At 39.3% G+C, this 18,928-nt stretch overlaps 1 protein-coding gene across 1 annotated transcript; it reads left to right on the top strand.

Annotated features, from left to right (window-relative positions):
• The first annotated feature begins 6,115 nt into the window (after window positions 1-6,115).
• On the top strand, window positions 6,116-7,141 carry LOC112390329 (zinc finger protein 883-like). Its single transcript, XM_024731253.1, has one exon. The coding sequence runs from the start codon at window positions 6,116-6,118 to the stop codon at window positions 7,139-7,141; it is 1,026 nt and encodes a 341-aa protein (XP_024587021.1).
• The last annotated feature ends 11,787 nt before the right edge of the window (window positions 7,142-18,928 follow it).

Raw genomic sequence — 18,928 nt, forward strand, 5'->3', positions numbered from 1 at the left:
GTATTCTGTTCTAAATGCTTATTTGATTCCTTTTGGTTGATTCCAAATTGCTGTTAAACTTTTTCATTATTTTTTCTACTTTGTCTATCCTTCTATTTTGTTTTCTCTTGATATTGGTCAGTGGTACTAACACTTTGTATGTTTACTAAGTGTTGTTGGTTTTTTTTAATAGATCCACCTTTGTTTCCTTTTCTTTTTTAAAAAATTAATTTTTGGCTGTGTTGGGTCTTCATTGCTGCGCACGGGCTTTTTCTAGTTGCGGTGAGTGGGGGGCTACTCTTCGTTGTGGTGTGCGGGCTTCTCACTGCGGTGGCTTCTCTTGTTGCGGAGCGTGGGCTCTAGACATGCGGGCTTCAGTAGTTGTGGAGTGCCAGCTCAGTAGTTGTGGCTCACGGGCTTAGTTGCTCCATGGCATGTGGGATCTTCCTGGGCCAGAGCTTGAACCCGTGTCCCTTGCATTGGCAGGCGGATTCTTAACCACTGCGCCACAATGGAAGCCCTGTTTACTAAATTTTGATTATGTGCTTGTTGTCATGATAAAAGCACCATAGAGGTTCAAGCTGATATCATCTTTCACCAGGAAGAGTTCTCTTTTTTTCTCTTTAAAGTAGATAGGATCATCTCAGCCAAGCTGAGTTAGTGCTGGGTTGCAGTTTTGATACGATTTATTTTACCTCTTGGTTGCTTCTTTTCCTAGGATGTGGCCCTCCTGGGCACTCAATTGAAAATGTGGCAGCTCTTTGTGTCCTCAGTCCTGAAAAATTGTGGGAGATTTACTTCTGACATTCAGAGGTTTTCAGCCTAGCTCTCCAGAGCCCCACCCCATACAGCTTAAAAATTCAGATTCTTTGAGAAGAATCTGGTCATGTCAGGGCTTCCCTGGCTGTCCAGTAGTTAAGACTCTGTGCTTCCACTGAAGGGGTCGTGGGTTTGATCCCTGGTCGGGGAATTAAGATCTCGCATGCCACATGCCGTGGCAAAAAAAGAAGAAGAAGAAGAAGAATTTGGTCATGTATTTGAGGTCCCTTCCATCCTGAACGTTACTTTAGCCAGTTGTAAATGCCAAAATCTATACTGGTTCCTTTGCCCTTCTTGAGTGGCCTTCTGTGAGGCATCAGTCTTGGATTCTCAGCCAGAATTGGTAAGAATTTAGGTCCTCTAGGTGAAAAGTGGCTGTGTATCCTCAGCGTCAGTTTATTACTCCTCTAGAGCTTTCTTTTGCTTGTTTTGTTTTCAAGCTCCTCCCAAGTCTCCATTAAACTTTTCTTTCCAAGTAGAGGACATATCTTTTAATATCAAATCTTGTATCTGTTTTATCTGTCCTATTACCTAAAGAGGGTAGCACAAGGGAAGTTATATTGCAGTGTGAAATATGACAGACAGTGATATCAGTGTTTTCTGGGTAAGTTGTTTAGCTGTTTGACATCTGAGGTATCTCACTGTGGCACTTATCTTGGTGAATTCCTTATCATCTATGGTCTGATCCTCATATTTGTAGTTTCAGAAACTTGAAGTTAGTGTAGAGATAGATTTAACCATGTAAGTTTACAAGTGACAGATGAGTTAAACGGAAAGTGGATTTATATTACACTGAGATCCAGAACTACCAAGGAATTCATATTTTTATGTTGTCTGGCAAGAAAGAAAAAAAAAGGAAACAAAATTCTAATCCTAATTTTGCTTGGCAAGTGTGCAGTTATACCAAAGGGAGTTAATGGTGTGATGCAAATATGTAAAGCTCTTAGATAAAGGTATCATATTAGTTCTAGCCCCACAATAAACTCTACCTGCTTACTGAGATAAACAGATCTAGCTAGTATTTGGTGCTAGTCTCTTTTCTTCCAGGTTTTGTGTGAATAGGAGGAGCCTACCATTTTTTGTATCTCTAACACCTCTTTTTTCTATGTTCTGTTACCATCACTTTACTTTTTCTGTTGTTTGTTTTTGCGGTACGCGGGCCTCTCACTGCTGTGGCCTCTCCTGTTGCGGAGCACAGGCTCCGGACGCGCAGGCTCAGCGGCAATGGCTCACGGGCCCAGCCGCTCCGCGGCACGTGGGATCTTCCCGGACCGGGGCACGAACCCATGTTCCCTGCATTGGCAGGCAGACTCTCAACCACTGTGCCACCAGGGAAGCTCCATCACTTTACTTTTGATTGATCTTTTATAGTTGATAGATACATAGATAATTTCTTATTTTCAGTGTTTTTGTAGGGAAACTTCAGAATTGCTTCTGTATACTCTCAACAGATACATAGTAGGCACCAAATAAGTACTTTTGGCCACTCTTGAATTTAGAACTTTAGAACCCTGAACTCTCTTTGAACAACTTCTTAGCCCTCTACTTTGTCATTTTGAGTTATTAGCTTTACTCTTTCTTTCATAAGTATAGTTGCATGAATGATCCCTTAGAAGGTATTTGTTTGCTGTTCTGGGAACCAGTGGCATTGAAGGGTGTGCCAGTGGACTTTACCTTGTGGTAATGAAAAGAATCAAACCACTGTCAGATACTATAAGTGATAACAACTGCAGGAGCCTTGTCTCATGGGTTAAGTATAGCTTTGTAATTACTAGAGACTGCCATGACTTTTTCCTCAAACGTCAAAATGTGTGGGATTATGGGATTTACAAGTGTTTATCTGAGCTGGGCTTTGAGTTTAGGGACCAGAGATCTTAAAATTTTATTTGTGCATGGAGACAAGATATTTCTTTTATTATTAAACAGATGATTGCTCTTTTCTTCAAAACATTGTATGTAGATAACGTTATTATGTTGCCTTAGCAGCATCAACATTCCTATATTTCATAGTTCCTGAAGATAATTTAGGACACAATTTTGAGAGCCATCATAAACACCCAAGCCCATATCCTTCACCAAGATTCCGAGCATCAGCTTTTCAAATCAGATATTATCTTCTAAGTAGGAAGAACCATATTAATAGATAACAGAGGAAAAAATGGAGAAATGTCACAAGATACTTAGCCAAGAAAGAATCAGATAACTAACAAGCAAGTCGCAAGAAATCCTTGTAAATAATAGTTCATCTGTCCATTGTGGTGGTGGTACCAATGATGTTGGTACTAGGTGGTAGATTTGGAAATGCTGGTTAGTGTCCACTGTGCAGAGCCCCCTCTTATCTGTGTATAAAACAGAGTTCACCCAGTGGGAGCAACATTCAACTACATTTCTACATATCTTTATCCATCTTCTCACATATCTTTGTGATCTCAGAGGGAGGGATAACCCTCTTTCATTTATTTATTTATTTATTGTGGTACGCGGGCCTCTCACTGTTGTGGCCTCTCCCGTTGCGGAGCACAGGTTCCGGACGCGCAGGCTCAGCGGCCATGTCTCACGGGCCCAGCTGCTCCACGGCATGTGGGATCTTCCTGGACCAGGGCACGAACCCGTTTCCCCTGCATCGGCAGGTGGACTCTCAACCACTGTGCCATCAGGGAAGCCCCCCTCTTTCATTTATTAATGAATCTCTCTATTTGTACCCCAGACTCCATTATTTTCTACTTGTTTTAGGACCTTGATTTATTGATTATTTCATAATTCAGTGTCTCCCTCTTCAAATTTTAGATATCAAAAGTTTTTCTGGGTTTCCCTGGTGGTGCAGTGGTTGAGAATCCGCCTGCCAATGCAGGGGACACTGGTTCGATCCCTGGTCCAGGAAGATCCCACATGCCGTGGAGCAACTAGGACCGTGCACCACAAATACTGAGCCTGTGCTCTAGGGCCTGTGAGCCACAACTTCTGATCCTGCATGCCACAACTACTGAAGCCCGCGCCTAGAGCCTGTGCTTCACAACAAGAGAAGCCACTGCAAGGAGAAGCCCACGCACCACAAAGAAGAGTAGCCCCCGCTCACCGCAACTAGAGAAAGCCTGCATGCAGCAACAAAGACCCAACACAGCCAAAAATAAATAAATAAAATAAATAAATTTATTTTTAAAAAAGTTTTCCTTACTTTTGAAAGAACATCTTCTGTAACGATGCTCTTTTATTTACCTTTTAATTTTATTCTCTGCTTTCATTATCAAACTTTTCATACTCATGCCTAACAGCCTCAATTCTATTCAACTTTAATCTTTGAAGTTAGACTCTTATCATCTATTTTTCTACTAAAATTATTTTGAAGAGACCCCTGAATCCTGAATTCTTTCTTGATAGAGATCTGTTCTTAGTCCTTTCCATATTCAAACTTTCAGCTGCATTTGATATTTTGTTTGCTTGTGTGACATCGCTAGATTATTTTCTGTTTTAATCTCTTTCCAAGTGCTTTTTCATTAGTTTCACTTCCTCCCTAACACAAATGCATGTCTTTTAAGGTTTATATTTTACTTGTTTATTTTTTATCCCAAAGAACCATGCATTCTGATATCCTCAAAAATAGTCCTTCCATGTCATTAATTCCCTGATATATTTTTTCAGCTCACATATCTCATTTGAGTTCCCCATAGTTTCCATGCTTTGAGTATATTGCTACTTGAATGTCCCACTTCACTTTAAATCACTTTAAACTCAATATGGTAAAAAGTGAAATCACCAAATTTCTCTAAGTAGCCTCTTTTTCCTTCTTCAGTATTTCTATAATTTTTACCAGTATTATTGGTACTATTAGTTCCTCTAAGTACCACTTAGGGGATGTACCACTATTACTTCCAGCTTTCTTGGCTAGAAACCAAGTATCTTTATGAATCTCATTTTGTAAAAATTCCTCATGATCAATGTTAGTATATTTCTGTTTCTTTCTTCCTTTTTATGTTTTAGATTTACTCCTATACTAAATTCTTTTGTATTATCCTAATCCAGGCCCATGTCATTTATATTATACTTTCTTGCTGAATTTGATAGCCTTATTCTATTATCCATTTTATTTTTTTGTTTTAATTTATTTTTGGCCACGTTGGGTCTTCGTTGTTGTGTGTGGTCTTTCTCTAGTTGCGGTGAGTGGGGGCTACTCTTTGTTGCAGTGCATGGGCTTCTCATTGCAGTGGCTTCTCTTGTTGCGGAGCATGGACTTTAGGCGCATGGGCTTCAGTAGTTGTGGCACACAGGCTCAGAAGTTGTGACACATGGGCTTAGTTGGTCTGCGGCACGTGGGATCTTCCCGGACCAGAGATTGAACCCATGTCCCCTGCATTAGCAGATGGATTCTTAACCACTGTGCCACCAGGGAAGTCCCCTATTATCCATTTTAGATGAAATTAACAAGCACTTCATCTAAAACATCACGCATTTATAGTGTTGCTACTATGACAGAAAACTTCAATTTTTCTCTCTCCTACTACATGACATTTCTCTGTTGGTCAGAATTTGTTATTATATGATTCCATTTCATTTTTCCTTTCTTATTTTTTCCTCTGCTTTCCAAAGACATATATTTGAACTAGTATCATTGACTCTTTGTCATGTCATGTACTTTTTATATCTTTATTTTTAATTATACTATGAATTTTGTCTCAGTGCTATCATTCCTTTTACCACACTTATCTATATTAATCCTTTCCTTCTTTAAACTTCCATATTAATCAGAACCGATACTGTATAATCTTTTGTTTTATCAGCAGTGGTTTATTTTTATTATATATTTTTCTGTAACTGATGAGTGAGCTTTGTTTTCCCCTTTATATTCCAGAGGGAAGAAATATTGTCTTCTGCTTAATCCTGAATACTATATCCAAAGTCAGAGCATTAATTCCAAAGCAGAAAGCTTCTGAAAAACAAATAGTGTCATGGCATGATGTTAGAACATTTTTCAAATGATGGTTCTACACATTAGAAGAATTGGAATTCAATAACCAATTTGAGAAACACAAATAAAATTAAATTATAAGGGAAAAATAATTCAAGAGGAAGATCATGAATATAACAGTTTGAGGGAAATATTAAATCTCAGCTCAAATCTTTTAAACAACTGAGAGTTTCTAGAAGATAAAGACCTCATAATTATGACACAAGTGGAGCTTAAAACATAATTCTGCTTCAATAGATTTTTTTAAAATGCAGCTTATAAATGAAAAATAATTTTAAATATAAGAAAGGATGCATTTGTACCTCAAACCTTATTCTGGAAACAATTTAAATGTAAACCCATAATTCAGTACTAATGGAATCTGAGAAAATTTGTATGAGAGGGAAACGTAAATGTAAACTATGTGATAAATCCTTCAGCCGAAACACTAGTCTTATTCAACATCAAAGAATACATACTGGAGAGAAACCTTATGAATGTAATGAATGTGGAAGAGCTTTTAGTCAGAGCACTAACCTTATTCAACATCAAAGAGTCCATACTGGGGAGAAACCTTATGAGTGTAATGAATGTGAAAAAGCCTTTAGTCATAGGTCATCCCTTAGAAATCATGAGAGAATACATACTGGAGAAAAACCCTATCCTTGTAATGAATGTGGGAAGGCTTTCAGCCATATTTCAGCCCTTACTCAGCATCACAGAATTCACACTGGAAAGAAACCATATGCATGTGTTGAATGTGGGAAAACCTTCAGCCGAAGCACACATCTTATAGAACATCAAGGCATTCATTCTGGGGAGAAATCCTACCAGTGTAAGGAATGTAGGAAAGTTTTTTGCCACAGCTCATCACTAATCCGACATCAGAGAACTCACACAGGAGAAAAACCCTACAAATGTAATGAATGTGGAAAAGCCTTCAGCCATACCCCCGCCTTCATTCAACATCAGAGAATTCATACTGGAGAGAAACCCTATGAGTGTAATGAATGTGGAAAGCCCTTTAATCGGAGTGCACATCTTACTGAACACCAGAGAACTCACACTGGAGAGAAACCTTATGTTTGTAAGGAATGTGGAAAAACTTTCAGCCCAAGTGCACACCTTACTGAACATCTAAAAATACATTCTGGTGTGAAACCCTATCAATGTAATGAATGTCAAAAACTATTTTACTATAGAACATCACTAATTCGACATCAGAGAACTCATACAGAAGAGAAACCCTACCAGTGTAATGAATGTGGGAAAACCTTCGGCTTAAGCTCAGCCCCTACTAAACATAAGCGAACACATACAGTGGAGAAACCTTATCAGAGTAATGAATGTGGGAAAGCCTGCAGCCATAGGTCATCCCTTAACCCTGAGCACTCACAGTAGTAAAAAACTCTTAAGATTGTTATGCAAGAAAAACTTGAGGTAAAATACTCATTTACTCAATATTATAGTGTTTGTACTGAGAAGAAACAACTGTTCTTGTAATTCATCTGAAAAATGTGTTATCATTGATATCAAAATTTATAATGGAAACAGTCATCTCTAAAACTGAAATTTGTCTTTTAAAGACATTTAGAAAGTTAATTTTAGAGATAATTTATTACCAGTGTATATATTTGCTTATAATTAAAGCCTTTTCAGATACACAGAAGTTTTAGATAGATGATAAAAATTGTTTATATATAATCTTTTTAGTAGTTCTTATCTTATTTTTAAATATTAAAGTAACACCTTTATAGAGGGTTTGAATTTTAAATTTTGACAAGTTTAATTAAGCCATAGATAAGAATGCTTTCCCCACAGAGATAATATGCATTATTTTCCAGTATTCATGGAATTAAAAAAATTTTTTTTTAATTTATATTTTTGGCTGCGTTGGGTCTTTGTTGCTACTCGCAGGCTTTCTCTAGCTGCAGCGAGCAGGGGCTACTCTTCGTTGTGGTGCATGGGCTTCTCATTGTGGTGGTTTCTCTTGTTGCGGAGCACTGGCTGTAGGTGTGTGGGCTTCAGTAGTTGTGGAATGCCGGCTCAGTAATTGTGGCTTGCGGGCTTAGTTGTTCCACAGCATGTGGTATCTTCCCAGACCAGGGCTCGAACCCGTGTCCCCTGCATTGGCAGGCAGATTTTTAACCACTGTACCACCAGGAAAGTCCTGGAATATATTTTTTTAATGAACCATATATATGGCTACAAAGAAAATTTCAGCAAGTTCTCCCTGAGGGAAATATTCAAACCTTCCCTGTTTATTTATATATTTTTTACCACAGTGAGATAAAAGAAAAGAACAACAACTGAAAATAGCACCACAAAATTATTTAGAAATTAAAAATAGTTTTCTAAGTAAGTTTTGTGTTAAAGAATAAATCCAAACAGAAAAAATGCAATTATTAGAAAATAATAAAACTGGAACATAAATTTTCAATTTGAAAAGATAGGCAACCAAATAATAATATAAGCCCAAAGAATAAAAAAGGAATGCATTAATAAAGATAAAAGAATACATTAATAAACTAAGTACAAAAAGTACATTTGATAAGTCAATATATAAATTCTAGCAAGTAGGATAATGGGAAAGAAAGGAGAAAACACAATATCTAGGAGTAAGGAAAGGAATATAAATACAGATAAAAGGGAAGTTTAATTTTCTAATTCAATCATTAACAAGTCAAATCTAGCAGTTTAGTAAAATTAATACTGATATTTGTCATAGCACTTCCAGACTAGTTCAAAAGGAGAAACGTACATTAATAAAGAAAGACTGTATTATACTAGATTCAGTAAAAGGATTTGGCAATATTCTACAGTCATTGGCATTGTTTTAAAGTTAGGAATAGAAGGAAACTTCCTTAAATTGATAAGAGATATTTACCAGAAACCTACCAAACACTGCATATAACTAGAATGTTCTTATCAGAAGCAGGAACAAGACAAGTGATGCTTAATGTCAGCACTCTTAGCAATGTTCTACAGGTCTCAGGTAATTCAATAAGAGACAAAATTCTGAGCCAGTAATATTTAAAAGGAAGAGAAAAAATCCTGACATCATGAGATGATATATTTGGTAGCTAGAAAATCCAGCTAGTAGGGCACATATATATTATCAACAATGCCCAAATAAAAAGCTTTCTTAAATAAAAGAAATTAAAAATGTAATGGAAAAAAGTGACAGTCACAGTATTGACCAAAAAAAAAAAAAATCTAAAAATGCCAGGAATAAAAAAAAATTCCAAGAGATGATTATAGGATACATTTGTTTCTAAAGGACATAGAATATTATAATAAATGAAGAGGCACGATTAGAAAAATTGTATAAAGATGTCAGTTTGTTTTAAATTTATCTTTGATTTGCAAGCTTAAATCAAAATCTCAGTAGAGTTTTTAAAAATTACAGCTTTATTGAGATATAGTTCTCATACCACATAATCCAATTTTTCAAAGTACAATTCAGATATTAACATATTCACAGAGTTGTGTGACTGTCACCACTATCTAATTTCAGAATATTTTTATTACCCCAAGAAGAAACCCATACCTATTAGCAGTGACTCTCCATTGCTCTTCTCCCTCCAGCTCCTGGAACTACTCATCTACTTTCTTTTTCTGAGGATTTGTCTCTTCTGGCTTTTTTATTTCAATAAAATCACAGAATATGTGGTCTTTTGTGGCTGGCTTTCACTTAGCATTATGTTTTCAAGGTTTGTCCATGTTGTGGCACACATCACTACTTCATTTCTCTTTATGACTAAATAACATTTCATTGTATGTGTATACCACATTTTGTAATCTGTTCATCAATTGATGGCCATTTGGGTTGTTTCCACTGTTTTGTTATTGTGAATAATGCTGCTATGGACTTCCACATATAAATTTTTGTAATGTCATGTTTTCAGTTCTCTTGCACATATATACCAGGAAGTGAAATTGTTGAGTCTTATGTTAACTCTGTGTTTAAACTTTTGAGGAAATGCCAGACTATTTTCTAAAGCAGCTGTACCAGTTTTCAGTCCCATCAGCAACATATGAGTGTTCTTATTTTCCCCTGTCATTGTCAATACTTGTTTTTTTCTGTGAGATAGATATATATACATAACTATATATATATATATACATATACATAAATATATATGTATATTTTCTTTGAGGAAATGTCTATTTGGATTCTTCAGGCATTTTAAATTAGGTTATTTATCTTTTTATTGTTGAATTTTAAGAGTTCTTTAAATATTCTGGATACTGGACCCTTATATATCTAATTTGCAAATATTTTCTCCCATTCTGTTGATTGTCTTTTCACTTCTTGATGATGTTCTTTGAAGCACAAAAAGTTTCAATTTTGATGTAGTCCAGTTTACCTATTTTTCTTTTATTGTGTTTCCTCTTGTTATAACCCAAGGTTGTGAAGATTTACATATTTTCTTCTAAGAGTTTTACAGTTTTAGCTCTTTTAGGTCTATGATCCATCCATTTTGAGGTAACTTTTTAATATACGGTGTGAAGTATGGGTCCAACATCATTCTTCTGCATGTGAATATTCAGTATTAGCACCTTTGTTGAAAAGACTGTTCTTTTAATTGTCTTGGCATCCTTGTCACTCAGTGGGATTTAAAATTGAAATTTAGGGCTTCCCTGGTGACGCAGTGGTTGAGAGTCCGCCTGCCGATGCAGGGGACATGGGTTTGTGCCCTGGTCTGGGAGGATCCCACATGCTGCGGAGCGGCTGGGCCCGTGAGCCATGGCCGCTGGGCCTGCGAGTCCGGAGCCTCTGCTCCACAACGGGAGAGGCCACAACAGTGAGAGGCCCACGTACCACAAAAAAGAAATAATAATAATATCTCAAAACAGAGAAAGAATGGACTATTCAATAAGTGATATTGGGATAACTGGCTATTTATTTGGAAAAATACCTCATAACATACACAAAATTAAATTCCAGAAGGGAATAATTGAATGCCGTCTTGTGGTAGTTTTCCAGAAGACAGGAACTGGGCACACAAATCTGAGGTTTTCTTCAGATCCTTCCATAACTGAGGCAGGAGATAGATGGGCCCCAGGCTGAGCAGCTTGGAGTTCGCCCCCACCGTGGACAGATACTCCAAAATAGCAGAAGGGAGGAGAAGCTAAGCCCTGCCCAGATAAGAGACCAAATATTTCTCATTCTCAAGGTCAAGTAGACCTTCCTGACTACACATGAGCAGAAAGACTTCTTGAAGGTCAAAAAGGGGGGTGAGCGCCATAGCATAGTAGATGATGTCAACCTACCCATAGGCCTCTTTGCTAGAATCCATCTTGCCTAAGAGATGCGTGTGCACACGTGGGAGGACCCTGAGATATACCAAATATGGACTCAGACCAGGCAAAGCAAGATGATTGGCCAAAGGAAACCAGGAAGAAATGCCCCATAAAAGTGATTCAAGCTATCACAAGGGTGCAACTCTTTCTCTAAGCCCACTCATTTTTCTGTCCACCCGTACTCCTTTTCCTCCTAATAACCCTTTACTCCTTTCATTGCTTTTCATCTTTGTGGGAATTCTATCCTGCAGAGCTGAAGAGCCAGGGCCTTGTCACTGGCCACTGGCCTAGTGGCTAGGATTCAGTGCTCTCAGTGCCACTGCCCGACCTCAATCTCTAGCCGGGAACTGAAACCCTGCTTCAAGCGGCTGCAGTCCGAGGCCATCCAAGATCATAACCACTATTGGATAAACACAAATTTTAGAGTTTTGGAAAAGTTTTATTATAACTACTGATAGAATTATAATGGCATGGCTCTTCAAATCACTGCAAAAATTGGAAAAACGATAGAAAAGGAATAAACCTAAAATAAAGGAACAAGTAATATTGGGTATAACCATTTTATCAGTGAAGATCCCTTTTAAAAGTTGCAGCTTTTAGATTAGAGTTACAGGAAGGAAAACTAACATTTGTTGGTTGCTAAATTAAATAGTGTAGAAATTAAGGTGCTAAGATTATCTAACTCATCCATGGTTACCCAGCTTTTAAGGGCAGGACCAGGATTACAAAACAAATACATCTAAAATTATGCAAAAACTTTCACAATAAAAAGGTAGACAAAAATAAATTTGTAGGGCTCTGATGACAAACCTTGTATGAATTTTGCGATGACAGCATACACAAGGGCCTACGCCATAGGGTAGAGCCCATTATTGGGCAGAATACGGACATAGGAAGCCAAAGATATGCATTTTCATTTTCTAGGACTGATGTAACAAATTACCAGAAACTGCATACAATTACCAGAAAACAACAGAAATTTATTGTCTCTCAGTTCTGCAGGCCAGAAGTCTTAAATCAAGATGTCGGCAGGGCCACATTCCTTTTGGAGCCTCTACAGGAGAATCCTTCCTCACCTTTCCAACTTCTGGTGGCTGTCAGCATTCCTTTTGGCTGCATCATTCCAATCTCTGCCTCTATCTCCATGTGACTATCTTCTGCTTCTTCTCTTCTGTGTTTATCTTCTCTTCTGTCTCTTATCAGGGCATTTGGATTTAGGGCCCACCTGGGTAGTCCAGGGTGATTTCACCCCAAGACCCTAACTTGTATCTGCAAAGACCTTTTTTCCAAATAAAGTAATATTCATAGGTTTCAGGGGTTTGAACATAGACATATATTTTGGGGGACCACAATTCAACCCACAACAGTACATGAAACTGGAGGACAAATATGAATCATAATCGAAGCAGAAAGCAAACAGATGAAGCCATTCTGAGTTTTAGGATAAGAGGTGGGGCAGATATTGAGGTAAAAAATCCTGACTATGTTTGTCTATAAATTAGCACATGCATGTAAAATTAGACCAGGGCAATGATTTTCAAACAGGAATTCCTGGAGGTACATGGAAATACATGTAGGTATGGTTTGGAGATAATAAATTTCCATATTCTCTTTCCTAAAGTTTATTATCTGAAAGCAAACCTGTATTCACAACAACTCTTCTCTAGGTTTACATAAGAAAAGTATACTCCTCACTCATCCCACACTTCACTAATGCATACCAGACAAAATGGTTATCATTTTCTGGTGATAAATGAAGACACCATAAAGCCTTATGGCTTCCTTCTGTCAAGGGTGAACTATGGGATTAGAAATGATGTACTTTGGCCGATGTTAGGATTTCTAACATGAGATTATAGTGGAAGTAGGAGGAGGAGTAATTAAAGTTTTAAGAACTTCCCTTTTTTTTTTTTATTACCCCAACTGTTTCCAGAGAATGTATCGCTCTTGAGGGAGGGTCCCTTGAGAAGACAAAAAGAACATAAAAATATTAATGCTAAAAACAGCCTTCTTTTTTCTGTTTGTTTGGGGTTTTGTTTTGTTTTTTTGGCCACGCTGCACAGCTTGTGGGATCTTAGCTCCCTGACCAGGGATCAAACCTGTGTCCCCGGCCCACTGCAGTGGAAGCTCGGTGTCCTAACCACTGGACTGCCACGGGATTCCCCAAACAGGCTTCTTTATGTAATTAAACAAACAATTATTTTCACCTATTTTCAACCTTCATCCCTAAGTGTTTTTAGCTGGAAAGGAAAGCATCTTTGAACAACAGTAGTAAAGGTAGTGGTAAAGGTCTGAGGCACTATATTTGGTCATCCACTTGACAGGAAGTGACAGGTGGTCTGAGATAAGGGCCTACAAGGATTCCTGACTAGTGGCAAGTGGCTTGGTTGGTTGGCAAGAGGCCTGAAAGGATTAAGATTGGGATATTGTGGACAAGGAAGTCTGGGCAAGAGGCATGTGCATGAGGTTGTGCACCAGCTGTAGACTTTTGTGTCTCAGAAACAACCCCCTACAGAAGAGGCACTCAACAACTGGATGTACTAGCAAATGTCAGCCAGGCTCTGTGGTTTTCCACCACAGTGCTTGTGCAGTGGGCTTATGAATTGAGAAACCATGACTGCAGAGATGGAAGTGTTACATAAAAGACTCAACAGTATGGTCTCCTTCTCACCAAAGCTGATCTCGCTAATGTTGCTGTTGAATACCTCAAAGTTCAGCAGCAGAGACTGACTCTAAGCCTCTGTGGTAACATCTCTAAAGAGATCAGCCAGACACTCGGTGGCAAGTTGATTACAATGGGCACATTCCATCCTGGAAGAGATGGTGATTTGTTCTTAATGGAATTGACAACTAACCTTGGTGTGGGTTTGCCTTTGCTGTGTGCAGTGACTCTGGCTGCATAATTGAGAGTTTACTGAATGCCTAAGTTATGGATGTGGGATCCTCCAAATCATTGCCTAAGACCAATGTACCCATTTTTTAAATTTATTTTTAAAAATTTATACAATTTTATTTTATTTTAAGTTTTTTTAAAATTAATTAAATTTATTTTTGGCTGCGTTGGGTCTTCGTTGCTGCACGCGGCCTTTCTCTAGTTGCATCGAGTGGGGGCTGCTCTTCGTTGCGGTGTGTGGGCTTCTCATTGCAGTGGCTTCTCTTGTTGCGGAGCATGGGCTCTAGGCGCGTGGGCTTTAGTAGTTGTGGCACTTGGGCTCAGTAGCTGTGGCTTGCGGGCTCCAGAGCACAGGCTCAGTAGTTGTGGCGCATGGGCTTAGTTGCTCCACGGCATGTGGAATCTTCCCGTAGCAGGACTTGAACCCGTGTCCCCTGCACTGGCAGGTGGATTCTTAACCACTGCACCACCAGGGAAGTCCCCCCCAAATTTTATACAATTTTAAAGGTTACACTCCATTTACAGTTATTACAAAATATTAGCTATATTCCCCATGTTGTACAATACATCCTTGTAACCCATCTTACACCCAGTAGTTTGTACCTCCCCATGTTGCCCCCCGCCTCAACTGGTAACCACTAGTTTGTTCTCTATCTGTGAGTCTGCTTCTTTTTGGTTATATTCACTAGTTTGTTGTATTGTTTTAGATTCCACATATAAGTGATACCATATATCAATAGTATTTGTCTTTGACTTATTTCACTTAGCATAACACCCTCTAAGTCCATCCAGGTTGCTGCAAATGGCAAAATTTTTTTCTTTTTTATGGCTGAGTAGTATTCTGTTGTATGTATATAAGTGTGTATATGTATATATATATATGTATATATATCACATTTTCTTTATCCATTCATCTGTTGATGGACACTTAGATTGCTTCCATATCTTAGCAATTATAAATAATGCTGCTGTGAACATTGGGGTGCATGTATCTTTTTGAATTACTGTATTTGTTTGTTTGTTTGTTTCAGATATATACCCAGGAGTGGAAATGCTGGGTCATATGATAATTCTATTTTTAATTTTTTGAGAAACTTCCATACTGTTTTCCACAGTGGCTGCATCAATTTACATTCCCACAGTGTAAAAGTGTTCACTTTTCTCTACATCCTCACCAACCAACATTGTTATTTGTGTTCTTTTTGATCATAGCCATTCTGACAGGTGTGAGGTGATATCTCACGGTGGTTTTGACTTGCATTTTCCTGATGATTAGCGATGTGGAGTATCTTTTTGTGTGCCTGTTGGCCATCTGCATCTCCTCTTTGGAAAAATGTCTATTTAGTTTGTCGATGAAAAATTAATCAGTCAATCTAAGAAATAAATGGAAAATTTTATTTGAGCCAAATCTGAGGGTTATAACCGGGGAAGAGCATCTCAGAAAGTTCTTAGAACTATTCCACTGGTTAGAAATCAAGGCAGAGTTATATGAGTCTCTTGAGACAGAGGGCTGTACATCAAATGACATATTATTGACAGTTTACATAATCCAGATCTAAGCGTCATTATGGTGGGTCATGTGTACCTCACAGGATCAAGAAGGAATGTTACCTTTTAAGGAGTTGTCTTTTTGATGCTAGGAGAATGTTGCTTTTTATGCTTGAGGAAGTATTATTGCCAGTGGGGGAGGCGTGTTTGATGCATAATGCAGATACACAATGCACAGTGTGGGGAGAGAGGAGGTTAAAGGGCAGAAAAAAATTTATGTTTAAATATTTCTTGTTCTTGCCATAGAATATAAATTTTATTTCACAAGTTCTTCTGCCCATTTTTTAATCGAGGTGTTTGGTTTTTTGATGTTGAGTTGTGTGAGCTTTTTATATATGTTGGATATTAATCCCTTTTTGGTCATATCATTTGCAAATACTGTCTCCCATTCAGTGTGTTGTCTTTTTGTTTGTCCATAGTTTCCTTTGCTGTGCAAAAACTTTTAAGTCTAATTAGGTCCCATTTGTTTATTTTTGCTTTTATTTCCTTTACTTTAGGAGACAGATCCCCCCAAAATATTGCTGCGATTTATATCAAAGACTGCTCTGCCTATGTTTTCCTCTAGGAGTTTTATCGTATCTTGTCTTACATTTAGGTCTTTAAACCAGGTCAGTGTACCCATTTTTGGTGAAGGCTGTGTATGGGTGTGTGAAAATGGGTGTATGATCAAGGAATCCACTGGTCCTCCCGTATGCCGTATGACCTACCAGCTGCCGTTCTAGTAGAATTTTCAGCTGGCCTCTTCAAGACTCAGCTAAGCCACCAGTTTAGGAATGACAGTCTTCAGAGTTCAAGTGCTATTGTCCAAGTTGTGGCACATACATTGAAGCTGTGCCCCCCAAGTTGTCCTCCATCCCTGAGCCAGAAAATCCCAGTTCTTTCCCTCCTGAGTAGGGAAAACCCAGTCCCTCACCTCCTGGGTGACTCTTTTATGTTCACACCACTGCCACGCTCACACAGAACCCTTCACTTCTGGTCACCAAATGTGTGGGTTTGTTGCCTCACAACAAGCAGTTCTGCACAGCACCAGCTGGTGTCCTGTACTTTAACTCAACTCTAACACTCCCTACTTGGCAACGGCATCAGATCCCGCAGGCTGAGGGCTCGGTCCCATGAGACTGCTCCCACCTTAATCGGACACCAGTCACAAGTCGTAGGTCCCTGAGTTACCCACAAATTCTGTCTGGTTTGGCTACAAATCAGAGGTTCACACGGCCCCCTCCTCAGTTTCAATTAATTTGCTAGAGTGGCTCACGGAACTCAGGGAAACACTTACTTACGTCTACTAGTTTATTAAAGGAGATGATAAAGGATACAGAGGAGCAGCCAGGTGAAGAGATACATGTGGTGAGGCCTGGGAGGGTCCCGAGCTCAGGGGCTTCTGTCCCTGTGGAGTTGGGGTGAGTCACCCTCCCGATGTGGATGGGTTCACCGACCCAGAAGCTCTCTGAACCCAGTACTATTAGGACTTTATAGAAGCTTCCTCACACAGGCATGATCAATTATTAATTCCATTTCCAGCCCCTCTTCCCTCTCTGGAGAAATTGGGGTGGGGCTGAAAATCCCAAGCTTCTAATCATGGCTTGGTCTTTCTGGGGACCAGCCACCCTCCAGGAGCCCAATCAGAGTCACCTCATTAGAACAACAGATGCACTTAGTGCTCTTATCACTTGGGAAATTACAAGGGTTTTGGGAGCTCTGTGCCAGGACCGGAGGCAGAGACTAATACACATTTTCTGTTATCTCACAGCCCCCAGTGGCTGTTAGACACAGGCCCAGGAACGAAGGGTTAAAGTAGGACCAGCTCCTGTCACCATCACTCCCACTGTCCCACTTGCCCTTCCTTTCCCACAAACTTAGGCTGTGCTGGAGTGGAGGTCCTGTTTTCCGGGGCAGGATGTCCACTGAACGTGAAGCTGTGACCTACCACTGGTCTTCAGGGCCCTCATGTCAGTAGATCAGCTGGTACAGAAAGGAGATATTGGTGGGTAAACTGTGTGACCCCAACCGGTTAGATATTTTCTATTTGTCTCTCTGTTGTTCTTTATTCTTTATCCTATAAAAGCTTCATGCTTTCTGCCCCGTTTTGCAGTTCTCTGAAAAGAGACTGGCCACTTCATGAAGTGTTTAATAAAGTTTGTCTGTATCATCTAAGTGTTTGACAGCACCAAGAGAAAGTGGTGCAGAAGGGCCAGGCTAGGAGGGTTCAGGGCCTGCTGTGGGTGCTTCCTCGATCTTACTCCTCTTTTCAGAGTGAAAATGGTCCCGGATGAGAAGATTCATATTAGTAGAAACCACCAGCCTGTGGGACTGGGGCTTTAAATGAACTACCGCAGCACACCCAGACCTCCCACCTCTAACCATTAGCTGCTTCGGGCCTGCACACAGACAGAGGCTGTCAAAGTACCACGTGCCCTCTGCCTAGAGGGAGGATCTGCCAGGTCTGGGACCCTGGCACTGAGGGGCACCAGGGGACCCAAGGAGCGGAGCAGTGGAGGTCATGCTGGAGGTGCCCACCTCCTCTATTTTCAGTTTACTTTGCTTTTCTTCTACAAGCCTTATGGAGTGAAACGTTGGGTCATTGATTTTTAGACTTTTCTTTTTTCATAAAAAGGAAGTATTTAAAAGCACAAATTTTCTTCTAAACACTGCACTAGCTGCAGCCCACAAATTTTGATATACCACATCTTCATTGTCATTTAACTGACCCAAGTATTTTCTAATTTTCTTGTGATCTCTTCTTTGGCCCAGGGCCTAGCTGCCCATTCCCAGCTCCAGTGGGCTTCTGGGCCAAACCCTGGATGCCTTCATCTCAGCCCGTTAGGTATTCAAGCCAATCTCACCTTCCTGTGATTCTGCCCCTGTGCACTTGGCCTTAGAGGCAACTCATGCGTGCACACACACACACACACACACACACACACCCCGCACCACCATGCTCCAAACGCCAAGTGTGGGACTGGGCCCTCTGCAGAGCCGTCTGCTCTCCGGCTCAGGTTTGAGTCAGCTTTGTCCTTTCCTTTCCCTTTGGTTGGGCACAGTTGCCCCTTCACTTTCTTTTCATGGTCTCCATTTTCTTCTCATCACCTGCAGAGGTTTCTTTCTTTCTTTTTTTTTTTTTTTTTAAATTTAAGTATAGTTGATTTACAATGTTCAGGTGTATAGCAAAGTGATTCAGATATATATATATATAATACATGTTCAGGTTCTTTTCCATTATAGGTTATTACAAGATATTGGATATAGTACCCTGTTATACAGTAGGTTCTCATTGTTTATCTATTTTATATTCAGTAGTGTGTATCTAATTTATCCCTCCTTCCCCACTTTCCCCTTTGATAACCATGAGTTTGTTTTCTATGTCTGTAGGTTTGCTTCTGTTTCGTACGGAAGTTCATTTGTATCCTTTTTTTAGATTCCACATATAATTGATATCATAT

This window comes from Neophocaena asiaeorientalis, unplaced genomic scaffold (genome assembly GCF_003031525.2).
Source record: "Neophocaena asiaeorientalis asiaeorientalis breed wild unplaced genomic scaffold, Neophocaena_asiaeorientalis_V1.1 scaffold1134, whole genome shotgun sequence".
NCBI classification, from domain to species: Eukaryota; Metazoa; Chordata; class Mammalia; order Artiodactyla; family Phocoenidae; genus Neophocaena; species Neophocaena asiaeorientalis.